This window comes from Rhinolophus sinicus, linkage group LG14 (genome assembly GCF_036562045.2).
Source record: "Rhinolophus sinicus isolate RSC01 linkage group LG14, ASM3656204v1, whole genome shotgun sequence".
NCBI lineage: Eukaryota > Metazoa > Chordata > Mammalia > Chiroptera > Rhinolophidae > Rhinolophus > Rhinolophus sinicus.
The window spans coordinates 31,468,307-31,496,021 of NC_133763.1; the positions used below are offsets into that span (position 1 = coordinate 31,468,307).

General features: G+C 41.2%; 1 protein-coding gene across 2 annotated transcripts in view; it reads right to left on the minus strand.

The window, feature by feature from the left end:
• Positions 1-1,122: 1,122 nt before the first annotated feature.
• ALDH5A1 (aldehyde dehydrogenase 5 family member A1) overlaps positions 1,123-27,715 on the minus strand; it is a 39,695-nt gene continuing 13,102 nt past the window's right edge. Inside the window, exons 5-10 of one of the 2 annotated variants that reach the window (XM_019716815.2) lie at positions 24,516-24,659; positions 15,920-16,063; positions 12,286-12,444; positions 8,847-9,016; positions 5,723-5,781; positions 1,123-4,490 (exon numbers count right to left, since the gene is read on the minus strand). In XM_019716815.2, the coding sequence (XP_019572374.2) occupies positions 4,285-4,490; positions 5,723-5,781; positions 8,847-9,016; positions 12,286-12,444; positions 15,920-16,063; positions 24,516-24,659 (882 nt within the window). In that variant the 3' untranslated portion in view covers positions 1,123-4,284. The remainder of the gene's footprint in view (positions 4,491-5,722; positions 5,782-8,846; positions 9,017-12,285; positions 12,445-15,919; positions 16,064-24,515; positions 24,660-27,715) is intronic. The other variant, XM_019716816.2, reaches the window with a different exon arrangement.

Consider the following 27,715-nt stretch of genomic DNA (forward strand, 5'->3'; position numbering starts at 1 on the left):
AAAGGCTATAACGAGACAAAGAAGGATCTGTAATTCCACTTCTGGGTATTTATCCAAAGACCCCAAAACACTAATTCAAAAAGACATGAATCTATATGTTCACTGCTACATTATTTATAATGGCTAAGAATTGGAAGCAACCTAAGTGTCTATCAATAGATGAATGGAGAAAGAAAAAGTGGTACAGATACATAATGGAATATTATTCAGCTACAAAAAAGAATGAAATCTTGCCATCCATCTGCAACAACATGGATGGACCTACAGGGTATTATGCTGAGTATAGTCAGACAAAGACAAATGCGACATGATTTCACTTATATGTGGAACCTAAATAAATAAACGAACAAACAAAACTGAAACAAACTCATAGATACAGAGAACAATTTGATGGTTGCCAGATGGGAGGGGGATTGGAGGGATGGGTGAAAAGGGGAAGGGATTAAGAAGTACAAATTGGTAGTTACAAAATAGTCATGGGGATGTAAAGATAGCATAAGGAATATAGTCAATATTGTAATAACTATGTATGGTGTCATATGGGTACTATATTTATCAGGGTGATCACTTATATAAGTGTCTAATCACTATGTTGTACACCTGAAAATAACATATTGTATGTCAACTGTAATTGAAAAATAAATTTTAAAAAAGAGGTGGCTTACAACTCTGGCTTACATAACTTCTTCAAGAAAGATCAATACATTTGTGGAGAAATGACAGGACAGGAAAGCAGTTGTAGGCTTTTAAAGGCAGAGATAAAGGCTAGTTAGTGAAATTTGTTACATAGATTCCTCTGGTGCCCTCTCCAGGGTATAGAGTTGTCTCTGGGGATTAACCTTTGTCCTTCATGGTGGAGGGCAGAGGAGGGGCACCTTTGTAAACTTACATCCTGCTTTTAGGCAAATAGGAGGAGGGCAGAGAGCTTTTCTTGTATTTCCTTCTTCTCTGTTGCCTTCAGCTCACAATAATCCTTTATGCGAATGTGGCAAATTTTGGGGTTGCATATTCTGCTATCCTTCATACATATCTGAACTAGTCTAATAATATCCAATACAAACTCAAATGATGAACTGGCAAGAAAAAAACTGCCAGCAGAAACTTCATCACAGAAATAGGAAATTGTGTTAATTCAACATTTATTAATTACACACACAACTCTGCTGACAAGACACTTATACATCTACACAATTATCAAAACCTAGAAAAATGGTACGTGCACATTTAAAAAACAAAACACACTTCCCACTACACTTATTCCCAAGTTTTATCCCAAAAAATATTGCACAAAAAAGAAAAAGAAAATCACAGCATAAATAGTATTCAAGTAAAATGCAAAATGAAATAGTGGCAAAAGAATAATTAATATCCTGGGCTCCATCCTTTAGAGAAGACAGTCATGTGGCAAAATTTAAAGTTAGTAAGTTGACAACAGATTTATTTGCATTGTGCTTCTGATCTTTATTTTCACTGAGTCTTTCCATATGAACAAAGGTAGACATGGAAAGAAACAAACAACACTTAACTTTTAAGCATATTTAAATGATTTAAATCATATTTTAAATCATTTTTAACCACATTGAAAAGCCACTCTGAGGGAAAGGATATAATCCAGACAAGCTTATGCATAGCTGGGAATGTACGCGGAGAAGTACTTTCTCAAGGCCAACAGACCCCCATTATCTGGGTACCTTCATTTGACTTATGTGGTCATTACTGGGAAGTTCTTGGTGAGAACTCAGCAGAGTCATGCACAGAAAGTACTTTTTACATAGCAGCTATTCAACAAAATGAAATAATGCCTGGTAAAGGCAGGGAAGGTCCGTATCTCCTTTTTGGTCTGGATCAGGGGTTGGGAAACTTTCTGTAAAGAGGCAGAGAGTAAATATTTTAGGCTTTGCAGGATATACTACCTCGGTGCAAGAACTCAACCATGCCAAGAAAGTAGGCATAGACCATCGGTAAACGAAAGGGTGTGGCTATGTTCCAGTAACATTTTATTTATGGACAGTGAAATCTGAATTTAATATAATTTTCATGTGTCATGAAATATTGTTTAGATTTCCCCCGCAACCATTTGGAAATATAAAAACCATTCTTAGCTCTGCGTTGTACAAAAACAGGGCAGGCCAGATTTGCCAACCCCTGGGCTAGTAACAGTCCTTTTCTACTTCATGTTGTAATACATATATATTTTTATACGTCCCATCCATCACATATGGTACCTTACTGAAAAATAACCAAAAAAATGTTCATTTAAAAACACTTCCCACAATCCAGAACAATTTTACTACATAGTAAGTGATTTCCTTTTGAATTATTTTAATTAAAAAATGAATCAAATATATTACAGTGAGTCTCTGGCCCTGATTTATATACCTGGTGAGCTAAATATACAGGAAAACTCAAAGTCTGCCACCTAGCCAAGGAATCCACTGGCTGACAAAGTTACGCATTTATTTGAATATATTCCTCCAACTTCTCCAAGCATCAGTATTCTAGACATCTAAAAAATAACAGGGCATTTTTACTGTTAATAGAAAACACTCAAATATTAAGTAATTAGAATGTTGTATAAAACAACCTGAAAACTACAAAGTAGGAATTAACTGTCAGTGTGCTGCGTGTATGATTCTTGACAGGGCCTGGGCAATGTATGTCACCAGGAGGCAGGTTTCAGCGCTTTCCTTTTTTGGGCCCCAGGGACACGGCTCGTGTGATCCAGGCCAAATACAAGGAGTTCCAGGACTGGCTATGGTCACTTCCCTGGGCTCAGTGAGGAATGCTAAGTGCTGGGTGAGTTCAGGAGCAATTGCCCCCAGCACTGATTTCATTCACGCTTTCCTTCCACGACTGGGGATATCCACCACCGGGAATATCCATGGACTATCAGTGATTTCTGCACACAGAGTGGGAAAGGGAGGAGCTTCATTTGCATATTCTGCCAGGAACCACCCTTAGTCCTTTTCCTCAGTGTATCGGTGGATGGGAGATATACCCAGATAAGCCTAGAATTTTCTTAATCAGTTTTTCTTTTAGAGTGACAGGAAACACCAGTCATAGGGTGTTTTATTTTTAAATGATGAACTGTGGAAACTCTTACTGGATAAAAGGTGCCTGAAATTCAAGGCCTCATGCCTTCCCCACAAGATCGATCGGCAATTGTGAAAATTCTTCCTTTTGTGACTACTGTGGTGAAAGAGCTTTGGCTCTTCTGGAGGGGAAGGAGCAGCATCTTCTGAGGACAGAGTGAGCAGGCTGCCGGTGACAACCACACTCAGGTTCCAAGGAGCAGACAGCTGGGCACTGCCGTCTTGGTCAAGCCCCTGCAGGATGCCCAAGGGGAGCGATACTGCTCATAATAATAAGACTACTATTAACAGCTCCTGTACTACCATCAGATTGTCTTTTTTTTTTTTTGCAAACATTTTCACTTTCTCTTAGGCTCACAATACCCCATTGAGCTAAGTAAGGAATATACAGAACCCCCACTCTATGTGGGGGATGGAATTGTTGACCGGCCTGTCCATGGGACAAAGCTACTGCTCAGGGAAGGAACCAGGCCAAGCTACTATGTGTGTGCCTTCCACTCAACCAAGCTGTTCTGCTGTCAGCTTTACACTTAGGCTCTTTTCCTAAAGGAAACAAAATGAAGTGGAAAACAAGACAGAAATAAAAATATCATCTTTAAGCAGTAAATTTAGCACAATGAAGACTTCAATTTTAAAAACTGGTCCAGAACCAGGACTCCCAAGTGCTTTCTTTCCTCACTGAAGCACAGACAATTCTGTGCTATTTCAGAAGTCTTAAAAATGATTAATTCAGCCTCTGCAGCAACCTCCAAATACTTAGCAAGTGTCTTCAGTGCTGTGCCCCTCTGACCAGCCTGTCGGTCATACTCAAGGCTCTCCTCTGCAGGGAGGTCCCCTCCTTTCGGTCTAAGTGCCACGGCCATGTGAGAGATGCTAAGTCAATGCCCAGGCAGGCATCAGCCTTTGCGATGGGGCCACTGGGGCCAATCTGCCTCCCACTGTGCTTTGCTCTGTGGTAGATGGCGCTGTCTGGTTCCTGGAGAGTCGGCGGCCACAGGTACCGTGGCACCTACAGGTCCCTTGTTAGGTAAGGGGAGGGGTAGGAGTCCCATCTGCTTAATATTAGGAGGGCTGGATGAGCTTTAAAAAATTAATAATTCAGATATCCTATTGGTTTATTTAAAAAAAATGGATGGCATGTCCCCATATATGTAGGTAAGCTTCCTTTTTATATTTTAAAGAACTGAAAATCCTATAAGCCTCCAAAACACACATACTTGAGTTCCAGATATTCATCAATGCCATATTTGGAGCCCTCTCGCCCAAGGCCAGACTGCTTCACCCCTCCAAATGGGCACTCCACAGAGGAGATCAGTCCTTCGTTCACGCCCACCATGCCAACTTCCAACTGTTCTGCCACCCGCCAGATCTGGGCCGGGTCTTGAGAGTAAAAATAACCTGTCACAGGTAAAGGACACAGATGGCAAGTAGAATAGTCATTAAAGATGTCATTTCTAAAGCTGAGGATGTCACTAACGACTGTCTGCCTAGTCGCTTGGGCCTGGAATCCACCCGGCCCCCATATAGATCCCCAAGTTGGTTGTGTCCATTGCTTCCCCTCAAATCCTTTAGACACCCTCTTTCTGCTTCTGTTTCCGCTCTTGCTAGTGCTCTCAGCATCTCCTCTCAGGACTGTGCCCATAACGTCCCAGCACCTATAATCTACTATTCAATCAGTCCTGCATACCTCTGTTAGATTCTCCATGGGACACTTCTGCCCAAACTGTCCAGTGACTCCTTGTCATCTATAAAATGAGGTTAAGTTCCTAGTGGATATTCAAACCTCCCTAAAGTGGTTTTAGTCAACACTTTCAACGTTACCTTCCATTATTCCAGTGACCAACCATCTTCTCCAAACTCATCAATCAAATTCTCCTTGTCCTTTCTTACTTTCCTTCTTAAACCCTCGGTCCTCTCTGTCCAGAATCTCTCCTCTCCAATCTGCACAATCAGAATCCTGCACATGTTGATGACCTCGCACAGGGCGTGGCTTCCCATCAGCTCATCACAGAGGGAAGAAAGCAGCACTGAACTCAGGGTTATGGGGACACTTGTGCACACACTGTACTGCAGCTTCCTGATCATGTTGAGTAGGCAGCTTGGGGTAAGGGGCCCCACCGCACGCATATCCTCCCTCTTGCTGTAAATAGTTCTTGTACACCTAGAGGGGCAGCTCCTATAGAGCTATTGCTCTATCTTTATGTCTCTGTGTCTTCCTCAGTACTTCACTCACTGTAGATGCTAAATATAAATTTGTTGCATACATTTGTGCACATACAATTTTGTCAGGGTGATTGGGTACATAGTGTGGCCACCGTTCTTTTAGTTTAGAAATGGTCAAGGATGCTCTCTGCTCAGTCTGTGCTGCCTCTCTGTTGAGCTCTAGGAGCCAGGAAAACGGGAGAAGCACTTGGAATTTCCAGGCATGAAGCCCCTGAGAACAAGGGTGTGTGTGATTCCCCACCTAGAACAATCTGCACTGCCTCTCCTCCCACCACCCCCTTGCCTCTCGGAAAGCAACGGACATGTGTTGCAGTGAAGTGTCCTTCTCAAAACCCAGGGCTGTGTCTAAAGGGAACACTCCAGCACCAGCCTGAGGAATATTATGACGGAGTCGGAATGGCACCTACCTGCTAACCCAACGTCAGTCGCATTAGCAATGGCCACCGCCTCCTCCTCTGAGTTGAACCTGCCAAAGTTAATATAGTCGTCAGTATAACCTGTAAAGGGGCATAAGGACAAGGAGCTGTCTTTCCTGCTGATTTGTTTCCCCAATAATAGCAAGAGTAAACAGGAGTTTTGTAAAGAGATCCCAAAACAGAGTACAGAGGAAAATGGCAGCACTCGCTGTGATGACTCAGCACTCAAGGCCCGCGTGCTCCATCAACCCAGCTCACATCTTCTGAGACAGCAGGAGACAAGCAGGCTGACGTGCAGGAACTGTGGTGTGTCCACAATGTCAAACAAAATGCTGTGAAAAATGGACCAGTGCTGTTGTTACCTACTAAGAATACACACGTTAGAAGCAAAATGTAGTAGAAAGAAAACCATGCAGAGGAAGCCAGGCCCAGAGTTCTGGTGTGGGCTCCACCACATGTGCTGCTTAACAGTGTGAAGGCACTGAGTCTGTTCTTCTCTGAAAGAAAGTGTGGTAGGACCAAAGCCCCACGCGGGCTCTTCCAGGTTTATCATTTTATTTCTGGAACAAGATTTGGGTGGCATTTTCCTGTTGCCCCAGAATTGTAACTGGGGCAATATGTTCAAGCACCCTAATTCAGAGATCTGCCAGTAGTGGGGGCCCCCATGTCTCTGGGGGCACTGGACAGAACTGGCTGGGCTCCCCCGGGCCCCAGTTGATATGTGGGGAAAACTGGGAGAGAAAAGGCAGCTCTGGGGGAGGGAAGGTCAAGGATGGTAGCCCTGAGAGAATCACTTGTTCAGAGGATGACACTGGTCTCCTAGAGCCATTCTGTTCACTGGAGAACAGGAAAACAGCATTGCTGATGTCCTTACTTTGCACCCATCCCTCAGAGATACAATAATGACATCATCAGTCACAGTGTCATTGAGGATCTACACCTTTCAGGTGTACATGCTAATGTCGGAGCTGTGGACGAGAGTCCACAGGTAACAGCTGAGTCCCCTCCTGGCCCTAACGTTTTTAGTGTACAGCAACAACCATAATGCTCTCAGGCTGCATGCTAAGCACTTTGTGCACGTCATGTCCCTTAAACCTCACACCGCCCCTGGGAGGCAATTACTACTTGTATTGTTTTCCCACATGAGGGTCCGGAGGCTCAGAGAAGTTAAGTCATCCAGGGGACACAGGTGTGAAGTAGCAAAGCCTGATTTGCATCCTTCTGGTTTCCTGAGAAACATCAAGTTCACATTCTAGGTAAAAATTTTCACTAAAACCAAGATGAAAAAGTTCTTCAAGTGGCAGAATAATATATAAACTTCATTAGCAAGATGGTAACAAAGCCGGCAAAGTATATGATTAGAAAGATTTCTGTCCTGGATAAGATGGCACAGGCAGCACAGCTGCCAGCTCTCTTTGGGAACCTGATGTCAGAGGAGAGAGAAAGAGAATCATGGCTCAAAAACCTTATCAGCAACTAACACCAAAAATGCACAACACCTGTAGAGGCCAAGAAGTGACTGGATCTTGGGCACAATGACAGCCTCAAGCGGGAGAGCTAGGGGTCACCCATGGAGGGGTTGGGAAGGGACAGAGCTCCATGGAGCCCGTGGACATGGGGCTATACCTCCTTCATCACACCTGTGAATTTCAGGTGATGTTGCCTATAGACCTGGCTCCCTGGATTAATGCTCTCTTGCCACAGGGCAGAAAAGCAGCAAGGCCAGCTTAGGGCAGCGGGCCCAGGCAGTACTTAAGCCCAGCTGGCTTAGTGAACCATCCAGAACAACGACAGGCCTCTTCTCCCCAATCCATTACAATAGAGGTAACTCAAAATGCCCCAGGGGCAAAGGATACCTGGGTCACAGGGAATGGTATAGAGACTAGATTTTAATAGTAGAGTCTCCCTCCCTGAGGCTCAACCCTCTGCCCTCTAAATGTATCAGAAGAAGCACAAACTAAGGTCTAAGATTTTTACCACAATCCCAAGGAGGACTTTACTACTAGCCAAGGCTGCTAACCATTCAAGGGGCCAAAGATGAGTTACAAGAAAATGACAAGGCATCTGAGGGCTCCAGGACTAAGAACAATAACAAACAGAACAACCTATACCGGGGAGGCAGAAACAGTGGAACAGAACAAAAGTATAGGAAAAGGATAACTATCCACAGCAAAATAGGGGAGAATAATGAGGCAGAAAGAATCAGTTATGGGGAAGAACCACAGGAGAGATCAAGGATGAAAAAAGTAACTGTCGCGATAAAGAATGCGGCGGACGTGCTGGACGGCAAAACGGGCGTACGTGGAGAGTGAAGTACTCGGCTGGCAAGTGGAGGGGGAGTGTCTCAGGAGGCCCCGGGAATGGACGCAGAGATGGAATGAATAAACAGGAGTTAAGAGCAGTGGAGAACGGAAGTAGATGTAACTCTATAATAGAATTCTTACAAGGCTGGAAAAGGAGGGAGAGAAGTAGCTGGAGAAATAACAACCAAGAATTTCTCAGGACTAAACAAACACTTTATATATTAAAGGAAGACGTGAGACCCTCAGAATGAAAAAGCTCACAGTGTGCCACACCAGTAAAATTTAAGAACGTCAAAGACCATGAGAAATTTCAAAAATCTCCAAAAAGTAGATCCCTTTCTATGGAACAGGAGCTAGACACCAGCTTTCTCAGGATGTAAACAGACAAAGCAGTTATATTTTCAAAGTGTTGAAGCTAGAATTTTATCCAGGAAATTATTATTTACTTGCAAATGTGAGATAAAAGATCATATAAGAACACAGAATATTCATTTCCCACAGACTCCCTTGAAAGAACACTTGGAGGATGTACTCTATGAAGAATAAAAATGAGTTCAGCACAAAGCAAAAAGTAAGAAAGCAAAGTACAGAATTTGGTAAATTTTGTAGTCTAAGTAGGCAATAGTAAAAACAAATTTTTAAAAATCATAAAGGGAACTTGCCTCTTCAATTGACACAGCACAGCTCCCTGCCTCTCTAATCCACCCCCTCCTACAACCAGGCCTCAAAAGCACATGAACTGGATTTCTCTCTAGGTTTCCTTTTCCTTTCCTATTCTTTCTCCTGTCTTCCTACCAGCTAGACGATCTTACTTGATAACTGGTGCCAGAGGCCCAAAAGTCTCCTCATGAGAGCAGAGCATATCCTGGGTGACATTGCTGAGCAGGGTAGGCTCAAAGAAATTTTTTCCAAGTTGATGCCGCTTCCCGCCTGTCACAACTGTGGCCCCTTTGGAAAGTGCGTCACTCACGTGTTTCTCTACCTGTGTGATGAGAAAGAGAATTGCCATTGGGAAAGCTGGTTAAGGATACCTGGAAGATGACACAATCTCTCAGAATGTTTAAACTGCAGAAAAGTGTAACTGGTTTTCTTTCTTTCTTTCTCAAATAGGTTGAAAACAATGTACCCTAGTTCCTTTGGGTAGAAGGAACCAAATATGGAGAGATAGAGAGGCAGTAAGAGGGTGCGTGGTGGTACAGCACCGGCCCCTCCCTTCTCTGTGGTTTGTGGCTGTCTTACCATTTGTTGACTGGTCTGATATCACTGCTGTCTTTCCAGACCTGATGCTCAGCTGTTTTCCTGGGATTTGCTCTCACTGCACTCCTACGTGTGTTCCAAGATTTGGGATCCCATGTAATCCTCTTTCCTGGACTTTGCTTTCATACGTTTTCCTCAAGTAGTTTTTCTGAAAAAGTTGCACTGAAAGTGGTTTACTTTCTGAACTTTCTGACACTGCACGTCTGATGTTTTACCTTGTACTCCATCTGATCGATAATTTGGTTGGTGATAGAATTTTGATCCAATAATTTTCCTTCAGAACATTGAGGGCACTTCTCCATTTCTAGTGTTGCTGATGAAAAGTCTGATTCAATAAGGCTTCTCTCACTCCTTTGTGAGTAGCTTTTCCCCTTTTGGAAACTTCTAGGATCTTCTTTTGTGTTCCTGACATTCTAAATCTTTTTTTTTTTTTTTTTACCGTTTTTTTCCCATTCATTCTACGTGACACTTGGGGTGAAAGCTTTCAATCTGAAGAATTATTTCCCCCCAGCTCTAAGAAACTTTTTTCTATGATTTATTTAACAATGCCATTTCCCCCCGTCTTCTCAATTCTTCTTTCTAGAACTCCAATTACTAAAATGGATATCCCCCTCACCTCAGATTAATTCTGATTTCTTTTTGCATTTCTGCCATGTTTTTCATCTCTTTGTCTTAAGAGATCTCCTTGATTTTGTCTTCTGTCTTCATCTACTAATTAAAAAAATATTTCACCATGGTGTGTTTAATTTCTACAAACTCTTTCTTGTTCTCATTGCTTCATTTTCATAGAAACTGCTTCTGCTTTATAGATGTACTATCTTCTCAAAACGCTTGGAGGACACTCTTAGATTCTTAGAGAATTCCTTTCTGTTCCCAGATTCATTTACTTCCTTGAGGGTAGCTGTTCTGTTTGTTCTTAACTGACCCTTCCTCTTATGTGCTGAGGATTTGTCATGATCCTTGGTGGTTCATCTTTCTAATGAAGGACTGGGTTGATAACTTAGGTGGGTGGCCTGTGCTGTTTCCAGTCTCCTCCCTGAAAGGGAGGGACAACCACAAGCTCAGATTTATTCTGACCTGGCAGACTTGTCGGAGAGCCCTGCTCTGGTGCACCTCCCTCACTCTCACAGCGGCAGCCCTCGTTAGTAGGCTGCTATATTTCCTCAGAGGTACCTGCCTACCTGGAGCAAATGCCTCAGTTGTCTTGTGTATACTAGTGGTGGTGGTGGGGAGTGCTGTGGGAATAATCCAGAAAACTGCAAAAGTTTAATCAATTAGTCATTTCTCACTTCCTCCCATTCTTCCCTTTATCACAGCCAATTCTAGAAAGGCTCCATCCTAAAAAATGGCACCATTTCCTCTGCAGGCCTCCCCTTGGCATGCTTCATCTGCTTTGGCCTTTTTGTTCACACAAGTCATTCTGCCTTCCAGAACTTCATCACAATCTTTGGTCCCATTCTCAGCTGAATGATCTATAGCATTTCAGAAGAGACAGATACAGGCTTGGGCATTTTGCCATCCATTCTGCCTCATCCCCTACAATGCTCTCATAGTCCACTGTTTGCAATAATACCCATTAGCCAGGATGGTTTACTTTCTATGATTTACATCTCTAATAACTATATTTAACATACTTAACAAGAGCCTACCTCTTTGTCCCCAAATAGAATCTTCTCTGTTCTCTTCTTATCATATTAAATGTGATATGCAGTTTTTCCCCCTGGAATTCAATCTATCACCGTATGTACACTAAAGTCAACGTGATGGATTGTTTTCAAACAAGGTGCTTGATACTAAATCTCCACTCAAAAAAGAAATCCTTCAGCTGTAGTTGCTTGAAGTCCTGGGAAACAGCGCCCTCTAGAGAGCAATGTCTGCACCTTCACTTTGGCCAAAAAAAAAAAAAAAATGTCTGGTACATGTCTGGTATTATAAGAAAGTTCCTTGTAAGCAACTCTGAAAAGGATTATTTTTTTTAAAAAGCAGAACAAAGAGTGAAATCTCAACGAGTTAGTAGACTAGATTGTGACATTTTTTTAACACATTTTTAAAACAGTTTAAAATGTGGTTTTTTTGTTGTTGTTTTTTTAAGTCAATTTGTTGTCCTTTCAATCTTAGTAGTGGAGGGCGCAGCCCAGCTCCAGGTCCAGTTGCCAGTTGCTAGTTGCAGGGGGCACAGCCCACTATCCCCTGCGGGAGTCGAACCGGCAACCTTGTGGTTGAGAGGACAAACGCTCCAACCAACTGAGCCATCCGGGAGCTCAGTGGCAGCTCAGTTCAAGGTGCCATGTTCAATCTTAGTTGCAGGGGGCAGAGCCCACCATCCCTTGTGGGACTCGAGGAATTGAACCAGCAAACTTGTGGTTGAGAGCCCACTTGCTCATGTGGGAATCGAACCGGCAGCCTTCAGAGTTAGGAGCACAGCGTTCTAACCGCCTGAGCCACCGGGCCAGCCCCTAAAACATGTGTTTTTAAAACACATTTTAAAAACAGTTTCCCCTTTCTGCCAAATCTTCAACGTGGTCTCTGCAGTTCTACATCTCGCTGCCAGGATGTTTTTGTCAAGGATTCTTCTGGAAGGGCATTTTGTTGTCAATGCCAGCCAGCATTTCAGCCAGAACATAAACGATCTCAAAAACAAAGCTGGTCTTCCTTTCCTTTTAGGTGTTCAAAAAATTAAAGAACTTCGTATTTCAATATCTTAATTCCTGAAGAAGCAAGGGATGGAATTATCACCACTTCAAGAGAAAATTTAGGGCGTACAGTAAAGACCTAAAGTGATGGATCTCATGGGGACTCTGTCATGACAGAGTTGTAAAAGCTTATGACTAGATGATGCCACACAACTCATACAAATTGGCAGAAATTCACTTTTTTATGACTTCTCCACTGTTTCCAAAATACCCTTGTTGGGTACATTACCAAAGTGTTTTTTGCTAGTTAAGCTTTTGATATCACAGCTACGAAATTTAACAGATAATAAAACAAACTTACCTTTTGTACTGCTTTTTCGTTAATTAATGGGCCTTGAGTAGTTCTCTCCTCAAATCCATTACCCACATGCAGATCCGTTTTAATTGCCTCCGAAAATTTTTTCACAAAGGAATCATGGATACCCTTTTGCACCAAGAAACGGTTTGAGCAAACACAAGTCTAGACAGAAAAAACAAACTCCATTAGACAGTTTGTAGGAAGCTATTGACCTGACCAATAAATGTGTGACTGCTGCTCCCTCTGAATGTGAAAACATTTCCCCAGGCATCCTCATCAGGTGTCCAACTTGCTATTTTCCTGTCCAGGTGGGCTTGGCCCTAAAGATAAGTGCACTGAAGAAATGCACATTCCTCTAAAACCCCTTGCACAGCTGCCATACCTCTGTGGTTAAACATGTATGCAAGATAAATACCTGTGTGCAAAAAAATAAAAAAAAACCCATAACTCAAATTGTTCCAAATGGCTTGAATAAGTCATTATAAAACAAATAAGGCAGAAAAAGCAACACTAAAAACTAACCCCCTGAGAGGCTGTGATGCTCCACAGACAGAGGGCCTAGGCTAGAGGAACGTGGTCAAAGGCCAGTTTACATACTTTAGCTTACGCCTTCCAAGCGTTTGCAGTCTGACATTTTGAAAATGGACACAAGACCATTCTTCCACGTTAGTCTAAATTATTGAAAGGACCCTTGCTTATTTTTTCTAGTTAGACCTCATATTTAAAAATTATAAAATATAACCATACTACAGGAAATAGAGAGTTATTACTGATAAACTTTCCTCTTGTATTTTTTTTAAATTTATTGGGGTGACAATTGTTAGGAAAATTACATAGATTTCAGGTGTACAATTCTGTATTACATCATCTATAAATCCCATTGTGTGTTCACCACCCAGAGTCAGTTCTCCTTCCATCACCATATATTTGATCCCCCTTACCCTCATCTCCCACCCCCCACACCCCTTACCCTCTGGTAACCACTAAACTATTGTCTGTGTCTATGAGATTTTGTTTCTCATTTGTTTGTCTTGTTCTTTTGTTGTTTTTGGTTTATATACCACATATCAGTGAAATCATATGGTTCTCTGCTTTTTCTGTCTGACCTATTTCGCTTAGCATTATACTCTCAAGATCCATCCATGTTGTCACAAATGTTCCTATATCATCTTTTCTTACCGCCGAATAGTATTCCATTGTGTATATATACCACAACTTCTTTATCCATTCATCTATCGAAGGACATTTTGGTTGTTTCAATGTCTTGGCCACCATAAACAAAGCTGCAATGAACATTGGAGCACACGTGTCTTTATCTCTAAATGTTTTCAGATTTTTTGGGTAGATACCCAGGAGAGGGATTGCTGGGTCATATGGCAATTCTATTCGTAATTTTTTGAGGAACTTCCACACTGCCTTCCATAACGGCTGCACCAGTCTGCATTCCCACCAACAGTGTATGAGGGTTCCTTTTTCTCCACAGCCTCTCCAACATTTGTTACTATTTGTCTTGTTGATGATAGCCATTCTGACTGGGGTGAGGTGATACCTCATTGTGGTTTTTATTTGCATTTCTCTGATGATTAGTGATGTTGAGCATTATTTCATATGTCTATTTGCCATTTGTATCTCCTCTTTGGAGAAATGTCTCTTTAGCTCGTCTGCCCATTTTTCAATTGTGTTGTTTGTTTTGTTGTTGTTGAGTTTTATGAGTTCCTTGTATACTTTGGATATTAGCCCTTTATCGGAGGCACTGTTTGCAAAAATCTTCTCCCATTCAGTTGGTTGCCTCTTTATTTTGTCGATGGTTTCTTTGGCTGTGCAGAAGCTTTTAAGTTTCATATAGTCCCATTCGTTTATCTTAGCTTTACTTCCCTTGCTTTTGGAGCCAAATTCATAAAATGCTCTTTGAACCCAAGGTCCATAAGTTTAGTACCTATGTTTTCTTCTATGCAGTTTATTGTATCAGGTCTTATGCTTAAGTCTTTGATCCATTTTGAATTAATTTTGGTACATGGTGACAGATAGCAGTCCAGTTTCATTCTTTTGCACGTGGCTATCCAATTCTCCCAGCACCATTTGGTGAAGAGGCTGTCTTTTCTCCATTGTATGTTTTTTGCTTCTTTGTCAAAAATTATCTGTCCCTATTTACGTGGTTTTATTTCTGGGTTCTCAATTCTATTCCATTGGTCTATGTGTCTGTTTTTCTGCCAATACCATGCTGTTTTGATTACTGTAGCCCTGTAGTACAAGCTAAAGTCAGGGAGTGTGAGACCTCCATTATTGTACTTTTTTCTTAAGATTGCTTTGGCTATTCGGGGTCTTTTGTGGTTGCACACAAATCTGATGATTTTTTGTTCTATTTCTTTAAAAAATGCCATTGGGATTTTGATGGGGATTGCATTAAATCTGTATATTGCTTTGGGTAATATGGCCATTTTAACTATGTTGATTCTTCCAATCCATGAGCACGGAATATATTTCCATTTCTTTGTGTGGAAACAAGTATATAGATAATTTTGTGTCCTATGCATTTTAATTGGCTTAAAGGAACATACCCCAAAATTGTAGCTTTATAGTGTAACTGAAGGTTTACACACACCGACATTTTGTATTTTTAAAGGGAAACATCTTACTCTGAAACAACTGAGCTTATTTAGGAAAAACTAACTACCAAAGGATGAAAACTATTTAATATAGGATGCTACACATTTCACCTTTTTTTTTTTTTACAGTATAACATTTTAGGAGTTTTCATTCTGTTTCTGGAATGCATTTAAAACTGCTTATTGATGATACTTTAAGACAAAGTGCTTAAGAATATTTTGTAAGAAGCCAGGATCCTGGCAACAGCTTGGATAGAACTGGGGAGGCAGGACCCTAGGTTCACAGTCCCAGCTCCTTAGCAGAGTTGGGACTGTGACCCAAGGATGTATGACCTCCAGTCAGTTAGTCTTTCTAGTCTCATTTACTCATCTGTAAATACAAGAATTGTATCAGATAACTTTGAAGGACCCTGCCAGATCTAACATTCCAGAATTTCCTATGAAGGTGTGAGTGAGCTTAGGTGACCACTCTCCCAGTGACAACCTGGATAGCCTGTGGGCACACTGATAGTCCCCAGGCATGTGCCCTGCAGTGGGTGCCAATCATGCCCCTTCCATCTCAGAAAGTGTGAGACCCAGGCAGCAGGGTTTTGAGTTTTTCAAGGCACCATTTCAACATTTTCCTACTTTATTTCCTTAAGACCACGGGCCTCAGATACTAGCTATTTAGGCTGTTTTGTGTCAGAGGAGATGATTGTACCTGTTCAGTACAGGAAAGCCCAATGAGGAAAAACTGTGAACATAACCAAATTCAAAGAGTAGGGGAAAGAAGAGAGAACAATTTAATTAAGAGACATCTTCTGTTCAGGAAATTCCTTGAAGCCAGAAACTGTATTTCTCTTGGGATCTCCACGCCTAGCATCATCCCTGGCAAAGAGAGGGTATTTTCTAAGTATTGGCTGAAAAAGTGAAAGAAGGAAGGATGGACAATGGAAGGAACCCAAAAATTTCCTTTGAAGAGATGAATAAGACTGTAGAACTTTTGTAAAATACAGACACATACAAACCCTGGAAAACACCACAGGACTCACCTGTCCAGAGTTCCTAAATTTCGATGCCATGGCCCCTGCCACGGCCTGGTCCACGTTGGCACTGTCAAAGACAATGAATGGGGCATGGCCACCCAGCTCCATGGAGACCCTTTTCACAGAGTTGGCTGCATGGCGCAACAGTATCTGTAAGCAGAGGACAGAATGCTGTGAGCCTTTGTTTCAAAAAAATACTCAATAGTGAAGAAAGCCAGCTATACCATAGTGTATATTGGATGATATTTTGTATAAGAAAAGGGGAAAGCAAGAATACATATTTATATTTGCTTGTATTTGACAAAAAAACACTGGGATGATAATAAGAAAGTAAAAGTGATTATAAAAGGGGAAGGGAGTAGGGATGGGGTGAGGGTGAGACTTCATGTTTATATTGTCTTGATTTTTTAACCACGTAAGTGTATTACCTATTTAAAATATTGTATGATAGGCTTAAAATCATAATATAGAGATAAGTTAATAAGATCACCCAGAATTCCAGAACCCATAGCTTACCACTGATAGCATTTTAAGGTATACACATCCAGAATGTGGCAATGCTGGAGTATGTAGATATACTTTTTTTTTTTTTTTTTTTTAAGAAAACAGGATGGTAGAGTTATGTACTTTAGCAACCTGCTTTGTCTTCTCAATTCACCACATATCTGGAACATCTTAACATGTCCACAACATGTTATACCTTGTTCCTTTAATGAGACATTATAACGTGAAGATTCTCTCATGTCAGCACACATATTTCTACATTCCTTTAGATGCCTGCATAGTATTTCATTGCATGACTGTTCCATAATTAATTCAGCCTCCATCTGTTGAAAATTTAGGTTGTTTCCAATTCCTTGATGTTAAAAATAATGCTGCAATTATTGCCTTATGATAAATACAAGAAGCAGAATTGCTCAATGCACAATTGAAAGGCTTTTTGAAACATATGACTATTAGGCTTTAAATATCCAGTGAGAGATTTTTTATTGCCAAGAAAAGATGCCCAAGGATGTTTAACTGCTTTATAACAAACAGTAGTCACAGCTATAGGAAAGATGGAATGACTTGGATGGTTCAGTGAGACAGACAGTAATCACAAGTCCAAGGTTACTCTAGAAATGGCCTCCAGTGATGCATACCCTGAGGTTGAGGGTTTTGTGATAGGGCTCTCGGTCAAAATTCAGAACGGGTGGAAAAATGTTTCTGTGCCAGTACTTCTCTATACACCCAGATGTTAATGTTCCAGCAACTAAATAGTAGTAACAATCTTCTCATTGATATGTTACTATTCAACAAAGTGGTACAAGTTTTAAGATTAAACATATTTCTGCATTGGACTCAAGATAGTTATTTGTTTTGAATTTTTAAGAAATGCTCTCTGCCAGGCCATTGATCTTCCTGACTATTCACTTTGGGTCTCTTGACTCCACCCAGCCTTGGGCACAGGACCTGTCCCGAGGCATCTTCCTTCTGCGCGCACTGGCTCTGTGTTCTCTGACCATGTGTTCTTCCCTTTACTCCTCAGGATCATGGACTGAACCTGACTTTGGCTGCCATGAGCCTGCAGTGCAGTCTGCACTCCTGTCACCTTGTAAGGAATCCCTTCCGTTCTGGTTCCCTCTGCTGACCTCAGAATCTCAGCTTCCAAAGCCCTAAAGAGGGGCTGTGACTGCCTGGCTCATCTCTCTATGCTAGGTCACTGGCCAGCTTATGAGTCTGGTTTTCTCGGGTCAGATGATCACTCATCTGTTCAGATGATCAGTTCTCTGTGTGGGAAGAGATAAGGTGCTATGTGCTATAAACATGGCTGCTGTCCTTCAGCAGCCCCAGAGGGGTGGTCTCCCTCCAAGGGAGTGAGGGTGGGGTAAGCCTGTCTGGAACAGGCTCATTGTTTAGGGCTCAGTTAGAGGAAAGATTCTGTCTGAAGATCAGGAGCTCAGCCATTGATTCTCCATAAAGATCAGCTCAGAAGAGGCCCCTGATAGAAGGAGTAGTTATTCCTTCCTAAGTGATTCCTGTCACTCTCCCTTTAAGCCACTTGAAGTGAATCACTGTCCTGGGTAAATAATTTAAGAGGCAAGTTAGACTTGGCAGGAACATGGTGTGCATGGTCCTGGGTGCTGTCAGATGGTGACAGTTTGCTGAGCAACGTGAGGAAAAGTACTCAGAGTTGCTGGCCCAGCATCTCTGGCTTCAATGGCAAAGGTTTTATAACACTTTCTCCCAGGTGTCTCCTTTCCTCTATTTCCTAGTGACCTTTGAAGCCCTCTGAGAGTAAGTCTGCATTGTAAGATACACTTATCAAGGCTGTACAGTTCATGGATCTAAAATTCCTGCAGCTTATATGGATGAATGGCAGGCTCCCAGAGTGCCACTCCCTAACTGCAACTAAATTTATGGCACAACAAAGTGATTATGTTTGGGAGTTATTAACTTGCTTTATTCCTTCCTGCTTCTCATGGTGTCTAGAAATGACCAGTTCCACAAAAACTTTCAGATTAAATTGATGTTATTTTTATCTGATAAAGGTTCATGTACATCTCTAGCATGAGTATAAACACACACACACACACACACACATAAATATATATTAGCAGAAAAACTATACTATCTGGATAGAAATACCATAAGTAAAAACTTTTGTTCTACTCTGTTTTTTTGCTCTTTTGAACATTTGGAAGGATAAATAAAAATCTTCTCATAGGTGCACACATGAAGCTTTGGGGGAAGAAATTTTCAGTTCTTTCAAATAAAGAAAAAAGCACTTTCTTTTTCTGTAAGTTCCTTTATAGTAAATACAATTTTTGTTCAGTTCTAAGGCATCCATTTCAACATCAGTTGTGTGTTTCAAATCTTTAATTCTAGATTAAGAAAGAAACTTGCCTTCCAGAATTGAGGAAATAAGATGGATAGCTTTCAGCCACTTCACATAAAACAAATAATGGAAGGGGGGATTTCCAGTCAAGATGGCAGAGTAGGTAAATACTGTGCTTGCCTCCTCTCGTGACTGCATCAAAATTACAACTAAACTATAGAACAATCACCACTGAGAATAGCCTCAAGTCTAGCTGAACTGAAGTCCTACAACTACGGTCATACAGAAGTAGCCACCTTGAGACTGGTAAGAGGGGCAGAGATGTAGAATGGGTTAGTCCCACACCTGTGTGTGACTATTAAAAATCAGGAGGGATACCTCAGCTGTGGAGGTCCCCCTGAGAGGAGTGAGGGATCCCAGCCCAACACCAGGGTCCCCAGCCCTGGGTTCCAGTGTCAAGGAAATAAGTCCCCGTAACTTCTGGCTGTGAAACCCAGCAGAGATTGAGGCTGAGTGAGACAGAATGTGGCTGGAGTCACAGGCATTCCTCTTAAAGGGCCCACACGTGGACTTACTTGCTGACGGACTAACTTGCTCTGAAGTCTAGCACTGGGGCAGCAGCTCGAAAGGTGCCAGAGTCATATGGGGAGGAAGTGACTTGTCTGGCTGCAGGGTGAGGGCCAGAGGGGCAGAAGTACTGGCAGAAGCCACTGTTCCTCTGTTAAGCCCTCCCCACTCATAGAGCACAGATGCAGGCGGCCACCATATCTGAGTCTCCATCAACCTGGCTAACACAGTTCACCCAGCCCTGGTGATTCCCTGAGACCCTGCCCCACCCAACTTTCAGGCCTACCCAAGCTGCTTCCAGTGTCTTTTCCATACAAATGGCCTGTCTTGGCTCATGCCTAAAATCTCTCAAAAATTCACAAACCCCAAACAAGCAGCATCTGGCTTTGGTGTACCCTGTACCTCTTGCTCAGCAGCCCCAAGACCAACACTAGCAGCAGCAGGCCTCAGTTCACAGCTTAGCCTTTCCCAGGCATCTCCAAGCCCAGTGCGTGGGGCAGCCTTCTGTGGATTGCTTTGTGGCTCATTCAGATGGCCCCGGGCAGGGTACAGGCTGTGGCTGAACTTGGCCTGTGGCAGGGCCCCTCCCAGGAGGCCCTGGGGCAGGCACAAGTGGTGGCCAGCTTCAGACCGTGCTGGAGCACCACCCAACTGCCTCCTCAGACAACACACCCAAAGGGCAGACTGGACAGGCACCAGAGCCCTGCTAAAGTGAATTCTGCTCTGTAGGGTCAGCCCCTGCACATTAGCTCCTCCACTGTAGTCATGGCAGGCATTTACAACCAATCAGCCTGAGGGTCAATCCCTCCTATTGACATGCCAACAGCAACCAAGGCTCAACTAGAACAGAAGAGCATATACAACCCACACAAGGGACACACCTGGAAGACCAGGCTCAGGTGACCAGAGGGACTGCACAACTGGGCCCCACAGGACACCTACTACATAAGGCCACTCTACTAAGACCGAGAGACATAGTAGCTCTACCTAACACATAGAAACAAACACAGGAAGGCAGTCAAATGAGGAGACAAAGAAACATGTCCCAAATGAAAGAACAAATCAAAACTCCAGAAAAAGAACTAAATAAAATGCAGGCAACCAATCAACCACATGTAGAGTTCAAAACATTGGTTATAAGAATGCTCAGTGATCTCAGGGAGAACTTCAACAAAGAGATAGAAAACATAAAAATGGAGATAGAACACATAAAAAAGAACCAGTCAAAAATGAAGAATACAGTAACAAATAAAGAATATATTAGAGGAAATCAACAGTTGATTACATGAAGCAGAGGATAGAATCAGCAATTTAGAAGATAAGGTGGCAGAAAATACCCAATCAGAACAGCAAAGAGAAAAAAGAATCCAAAAAAATGAGAATACTTTCAGGGGACTTTAGGACAACATCAAGTGTACCAACACTCGCATCCTAGAGGTACCAGAAGGAGAAGAGAGACAACAAGCAACTAAAAACCTATTTGACAAAATAATGACAGAAAACTTCCTTAACCTAGTAAAGAAAATAGACCAACAAGACCAGGAGGTGCAGAGAATCCCAAACAAGATGAACTCAAAGAGGCCGTCACCAAGACACATTATAATTAAAATGCCAAAGGTTAATGACAAAGAGAATTTTAAAAGCAGCAAGAGAAAAGCAGTTAGTTACCTACAAGGCAGCTCCCATAAGACTATCAGATGATTTCTGAACAGAAACTTTATAGGCCAGAAGGGACTGACATGAAATATTTAAAGTGATGAAAAGCAAGGACCTACAACCAAGATTATTCTACCAGCAAAGTTATCATTTATAATTGAACGAGAGGTAAAGAGCTTCCCAGACAAGAAAAAGCTAAAGGAACTCATTACCAACAAACCAGTATTACAAGAAATGTTAAGGAACTTCTTAAGAAGAAGGAAAAAAAATAATAAAAAATATGAATAAAATGGCAATAACTACATACCTATTAACAATTACTTTAAATGTAAATGGATTAAATGTTTCAATCAAAAGACACGGCGGCTGAATGGATAAGAAAACAAGACCCTTACATATACTGCCTACCAGAGACTCACTTCAGATTGAAAGACACACAGATTGATAGTAAAGGGATAGAAAAAGGTATTTCATAAAAATGGAAACAAAACAAAAATGCTGAGGTAGCAATACTTATACCAGACAAAATAGACTTTAAAACAAAGGTATAACAAGAGACAAAGAGCGACTCAGTAATTCCACTTCTGGGTATTTATCTGAAGAAATCCAAATTCATGTACAAAGGGACATGTACATCCATATGTTCACTGAAATATTATTTACATTAACCAAGATATGGAGGCAACCTGGATGTCCATCAATTGATGAATGGATAAAGAAGAGATGATACACACACACACACACACACACACACACACTGGAATATTAGCCATAAAAAAGAATGAAATCTTGTCATCTGCAACAACATGGATGGACCTAGAACGTATTATGCTGAGTGGAGTAAGTCAGACAGAGAAAGACAAATGCCATATGATTTTCCATATATGTGGAATCGAAAGAACAAAATAAACAAACAAAACAAAAACAAACTCAGATACAGAGAACATTTTGAGGGTTGCAAGATAGGAGGGTGGTTGGGGGCGGTGGGTGAAATTGGGGAAAGGGTTAAGATGTGCAAATTGCCAGTTATAAAAATAGTCTTGGGGATGTAAAGTACAGCGTAGGGAATATACCATATTTCCCCGAAAATAAGACCTAACCAGAAAATAAGACCTAGCATGATTTTTCAGGATGCTCGTAATATAAGCCCTACCCCCAAAATAAGCCCCAGTTAAGATCGTCAGTCAGATGGACACATTTAGTACATCCATTGCAACACACAACGGACATACTGAATTATAAAATAATATTAATATATAAATATAAATAAATATTATTGACTATACTTAAAATAAATGATAATAAAAATTACAATTATTTGTAAATACCCAAGCGGGAGTCTTTGGACGAGAGGTAAATACCTAGGTAAACAGATGAACTCGAAACTTACTGCCGAATGACCAATCAGAGTAGACACAATACACGAATAACGTGCACACTTGATAACGAACGGATGTGGTTTTGTCTAATATGAATCTTCATAATTCAGTATGTCATGAGTTGTAACGGACGTACTTAATACACTTGTGTGAAATAAAGAAACGTTTTCTGAATTCTGGTGCCTGGTGCCTGCAATTTTTCGTCGCTTTTGTGTGGACCATCATTCTTAACTATCATTTTTGTTGCCACTCTTGTCTCGTAAGTCTTCAATTAACACTTGATTTAATGGTAGATTTAAAGGAAATAATATTTTGACCCCCTCGATTCCATCGAGTATAAGAAAGGAATCGTGGAGGACTCCCCAAGCAAAAATCTTACGGCTTTCTGCAAAGAGAAGTTAGATCTCCGAATGGTCCAAAAATGGCGAGCAGAATAAGATAACCTCAGTCAACAGGTGGACGAGGGAAATGCTAAGAAGCACAAGTGTGGATCAGGTCGGCAACCATTATTTCCTGAGCTGGAAGACATCATCTGTGAATGGATTTCTGACAGGAGAGCAAATGCTTTGGTTGTGCGTAGGGCTAATATTCAAGCATTTGCCCTTGCAATGGCACCCCAGTTAAAAACATCCCCAGAAGAATTCAAAGCATCACAAAACTGGCTGGATGGCTTCCTTCAGCAATATGAACTGTCTTTAAGATCGACAACACTGTTCAAGCTAGAAGATACTGAAATTATTAAACGTGCACTTGCATTCAAGTCCTTTGTTGATGGCATCGACTTTTCTAAATACCAACTCTCCAACATGATTTCTATGGATGAAACTGCAGTGTTTATGGGGCAAGGATCTCAAATGACAATTGATCAGAGGGGTGCCTCGTCAATCCACATTGCCTCCACTGGTTACGAAAGTGCACCTGTTACCTGTATTTTGGCAATTCGTCTGGATGGAAAGAAAGCCCCACTAAGGGCAAGAAAGATAAGGTTGAAAGTGTCTCAGGCATTTATGTTCTTGAAACTGAAAAAGCCTGGTGCACACAAGCAGTTATAAGGAAGTGGGTCGATTTAATGCTGCCACTTGTTTTGCGAGGTGGCCAAAGAGGTCTGCTGGTCTGGGATTCAGCCAGCACTCATCGCACTAAAGACAAAGAACTTCCTTGCAGAGAGAAGAATAGATCAAATAATGATTCCTGCAGGAAAGACTGCTTATCTCCAGACTCTTGATATTACAATAAATAAGACATTCAAGGAAAATTTGTGCATGGAAATCAATGACTACACTGAAAATAGAATGGAGAGAAATCAGCATGGAAACTTTGTGAAACCTAGCCTGCAAGAGGTCGTGATTTGGGTGAAGAATTCATGGGATAAAATCACTGCCAGCTGTTTTGCCAGTGCACTACGAGCAGGCTACATGGACAAGAGGTGCTCATTTAAGGAGAGCTCTGTTGCTGGACATGAGAGATTGGGGCCAAAGGTTCTACAGGAAATGGAGTCGCAAGAAATTCAGGCCAGAATTTGGGGTTTGGAGAGTTATGACGATGTTCCAGAAGATGATAGGACTATATTTGAATAAATGTAGTTTGTTATACATGAATAAATATAGATTGTTGTACATGAAAAAAACAAGACATCCCTTGAAAATAAGCCCTAATGCCTCTTTTGGAGCAAAAATTAATATAAGACCTGGTCTTATTTTCTGGGAAATATGGTAGTCAATGTAATAACTATGTATAGTGCCAGGTGGGTACTACATTTATCGGGGTGATCACCTCATAAGTTATATAAATGTCTAATCAGTATGCTGTACATCTGAAACTAATATAATATTGTATGTCAGCTGTAATTGAAAAAATTTTTTAAAAATTTTTTTAAAATCATTAAAAAAGAAAGCCAAGGGGCAGAAAAAAACAAACAAAAAAAAGCGAAAGACAAATACTGGGAACTTTGCCCAACTCCTTCGGTATTTTTCTTTTTCGGTCAACTAGGAACCTATGGCATGTCACAATGAGGAACACTACCCAAAATATCTCCAGAGGATGCCAGATACTACTGTATTTGACAGAGCTTTTAACACTCTGCTGGATATCTTCCTATAAATGGTAATCAAGGTGAAATAGTATTTTCATACTCTACAAAGAGAAAATATTAGAATGATATTTTGAGACTTAAGTCACATACCTTTCCGGTAGCTGTTGAACCAGTGAAGGAAATTTTGGATACAAGAGGATCAGTGCAAAGTGCCTCTCCTACGTCCTTGGCTTTTTTCTGGGAGCAGGGAATAACGTTGTACACCCCTGGAGGAATTCCAGCCTGGTTTGCGAGCTACGGAGTAAAACAGCAAATACGCGGCAGCAAATGAAAAAACAGAAAAGAGAAATAAATACATGTTTTAATCCAAAAAGTAATGGAAAAAAACTAAGCTGACTTTGGGAACAGAATAAGAATATACTTGAAACTGAAATGAGATTTATTAGTGCTAATGTGATATTAATGTGTTCTTAAACATCATTAAAATAAAATTTCTCAGAGTATGAGTTTCAATGCCACCTTTGTTAAAAAGAAAAACCAACCTTGGATTTCTCCCCTAAGAAAAATCAGAGGAAAGTTCAAAAATAAAGTTATCTGGTTCACCATAGAATCAAGGGCAGAGAGTAGAAAGAGAACCTACTATGTGCAGGGCTGTGCGTGCCTTTCCACTGGTGGCTCCTGTGTGGTGGTAAGGAAAGGCAGGCCTAGCAGGGAAGACTTGTGCCACAGCCACACACAGGGGAGTAACAACCAGCAAGGTAACCCACAGCTGCCTGACCTGGAACCCGTGCTCTTTCCACGGCGATTCTCTTTGGATACAGTATATCTGGGATTATTTTAACTTCTGAATCTCATTAATAAGGAACTTATTGCATAAATTTGGCGATTCTGGGAAGATGGTGGGAGCAGCAGAGTTTTTAAATTCCTCTAAATCCATTCATAAAAACAGAGAGAGCAATTACATAGCCAAACCAAAATATCAGAGACAATATTTATAAGACTGGATGTTGTAAGCGCCTAACAGTTGTTGTTTTAATTTTAATGCAAGGACCTGACTTCAGCTTTGATTACCCAGGCCTCCACGTTAGATGGCTATCTGAAGTAAATATATGCCAGCCACAATGACCAAATAAAGGGCCAGGCCACCCTCCCTCTGAAGTTTCGTTTTGTGTTAGAGATCTCTGGTTGACTTAGAAAACTGACCACATGGCCACTTGTTTTTGCCTTCATGCGCTTTAATTCTGCTCTATTTTAAATCCACCAATAAAGAGCAAACCTGTAAAACTTCGTTGTGTGGCCGTAAGTGTGCCACGTACCTTCTAGGACCTGTGAGTAATCAACCTTGTCTTTCAAAGTTCCCTGATAGTTATTGCTGAGGGCATCTTGCAATCATAATAAGAACCACCATGGATGGTCCCATCACAGCACTGGTTCTGAAAGGGGGGATATCTGTAGTAGCTCAATGAGCACCCCCAGGCATTTCTATCTGATAGTGCTATTGATAGGCTGACATGGCACAAAACATTGTCAGGCAAGTAGCTCCACAAAGTGCAAATTATAAGTGGGTGGGGACGTACCACTGACAGCTGGGGAGCATCAGTAGCTTCTTGAGAAGACAACAGGCTATTACATGGACCTAATAACAGAGAACCCCAAATAGCCCACAGGTATTCATGAAACACAGGGTAAGCCTACTTGGAACAACAGTTGGAATTGCTCAATGCAATAAATAGTACGTGAGTACAAGGGACTCCCTGTGCAACGAGGACTGAAGGACAAGGACATGAAGGGTACAGCCTCTGAGAATCGCGTGATGGAGGAAAAGAATGGAGGCAGGCAATCTCAGAAAGCAAGAAACTGAAAGGTTCGCTGTGAAGGTAGAGAAGCTATCTCTATCCATGCTTCCTTCTAAAAGTTTAGGAAAACTACCTTCCTATAAAAATAAGCTAAATTCTCAGAAAAACATGGAAGTGAAATCCCATACAAAGTTATTAAAAGAGAATAAAGAGCAGAAAAGCATCCTCAGAGATGACAAAGCAGAAACCAGAAAGACATGCCCACAAAACAGACCAAAACTGCGACTTAGTATGAGGTAAAAGATGGTAAGAAAATTGTACCAAGATAAAAAAACAACAACATGAATCAGAATTCGAAAAATTTAGAAATAAGATGAGGAAACACAGTAAAGAGTTAGAAATAAAAGAAAGAAATAATTTCAGAAATGAAAAGTAAACTAGGAAGAACATAAGAACGAATAAACACAACAGATAATACTGTAAGAAAAATAGGTGAAAAAGATAATTTTAAAGATTAGGGAAAGATGAAAAGGATACACAAAAAAGTGAAGAAAACAAAAAAGATTCAACACACGGATAACAGGAGTTGCTGAAGAAGTAAACCAAAGCAAGCATAAAGAACAAATCCTGAAAACTTTTCAGATTTCAAAAAAAGATCTGAATATACAAATTGAAAGAGCACACTGCAAATCTAGAGTACATACCCAAAATAAACATCACAAAGACATACTCCAGTGATATTATTGGTCTTTAAAGATAAAGGGAAAAAAAGCCACTTTTGGGAATCTTAGCAGAAAGAACAAGCTGACTTATAAAGGCAAGAAACTTAGATTATCATCAGACTTTGCAAGAGCAACGCCTTATACCATAAGAAAATGGAGAACATATTTAAAATAATCAAATAAAAAAATGTGAACCAAGGATTTTATATCCAGCAACATGGATTTACAAGCACAATGGGGATAGCCTGTTGTCAACACATAAGAACCAGGATAGTGTTCTGCAAGCCCTTCCTGGAGAATCACCAGGGAACCAGACTCATATAATCAAAGTGATGGGGAGATACAGCATAGGCACTGGTGGTAAGCAGTAAATACACAGCTACTTATTGAGTGGAAAGTATAGTATGTGATGGTTACAGCCTCGACAGTGTAGAGATAGACAGGGTCACTACTTTAAAATATGTGGAAATTGTTCCAGCTAAGAGAAGCCTAAAGAGACACGTGTCCTGGATGGGATCCTGGGACAGAAAAAGGACATTAAGTGAAAACTAAGGCAATCTGAATAAGGTACAGACTTCGGTTCATAATGATGTATAAATACTGGTTCATTACTTGTAACAAATGCACAATTCTAATGTAAGGTAAGGCAAGATGCTAATAGCAGGGGAAACTGAGTACTGTAGGACTATTTTGAAGATGAAGACACAAGGCAAGCAGGGTTAACTGCCTCACCCAGGCTATGGAGAAATCCTTGGAGTTTCACTAAGAATCTGCTATTTTCTGTAGGTCTAAGAAGCTGCATTTTTCCTTCTAATCTCTCAGTTTATACAGA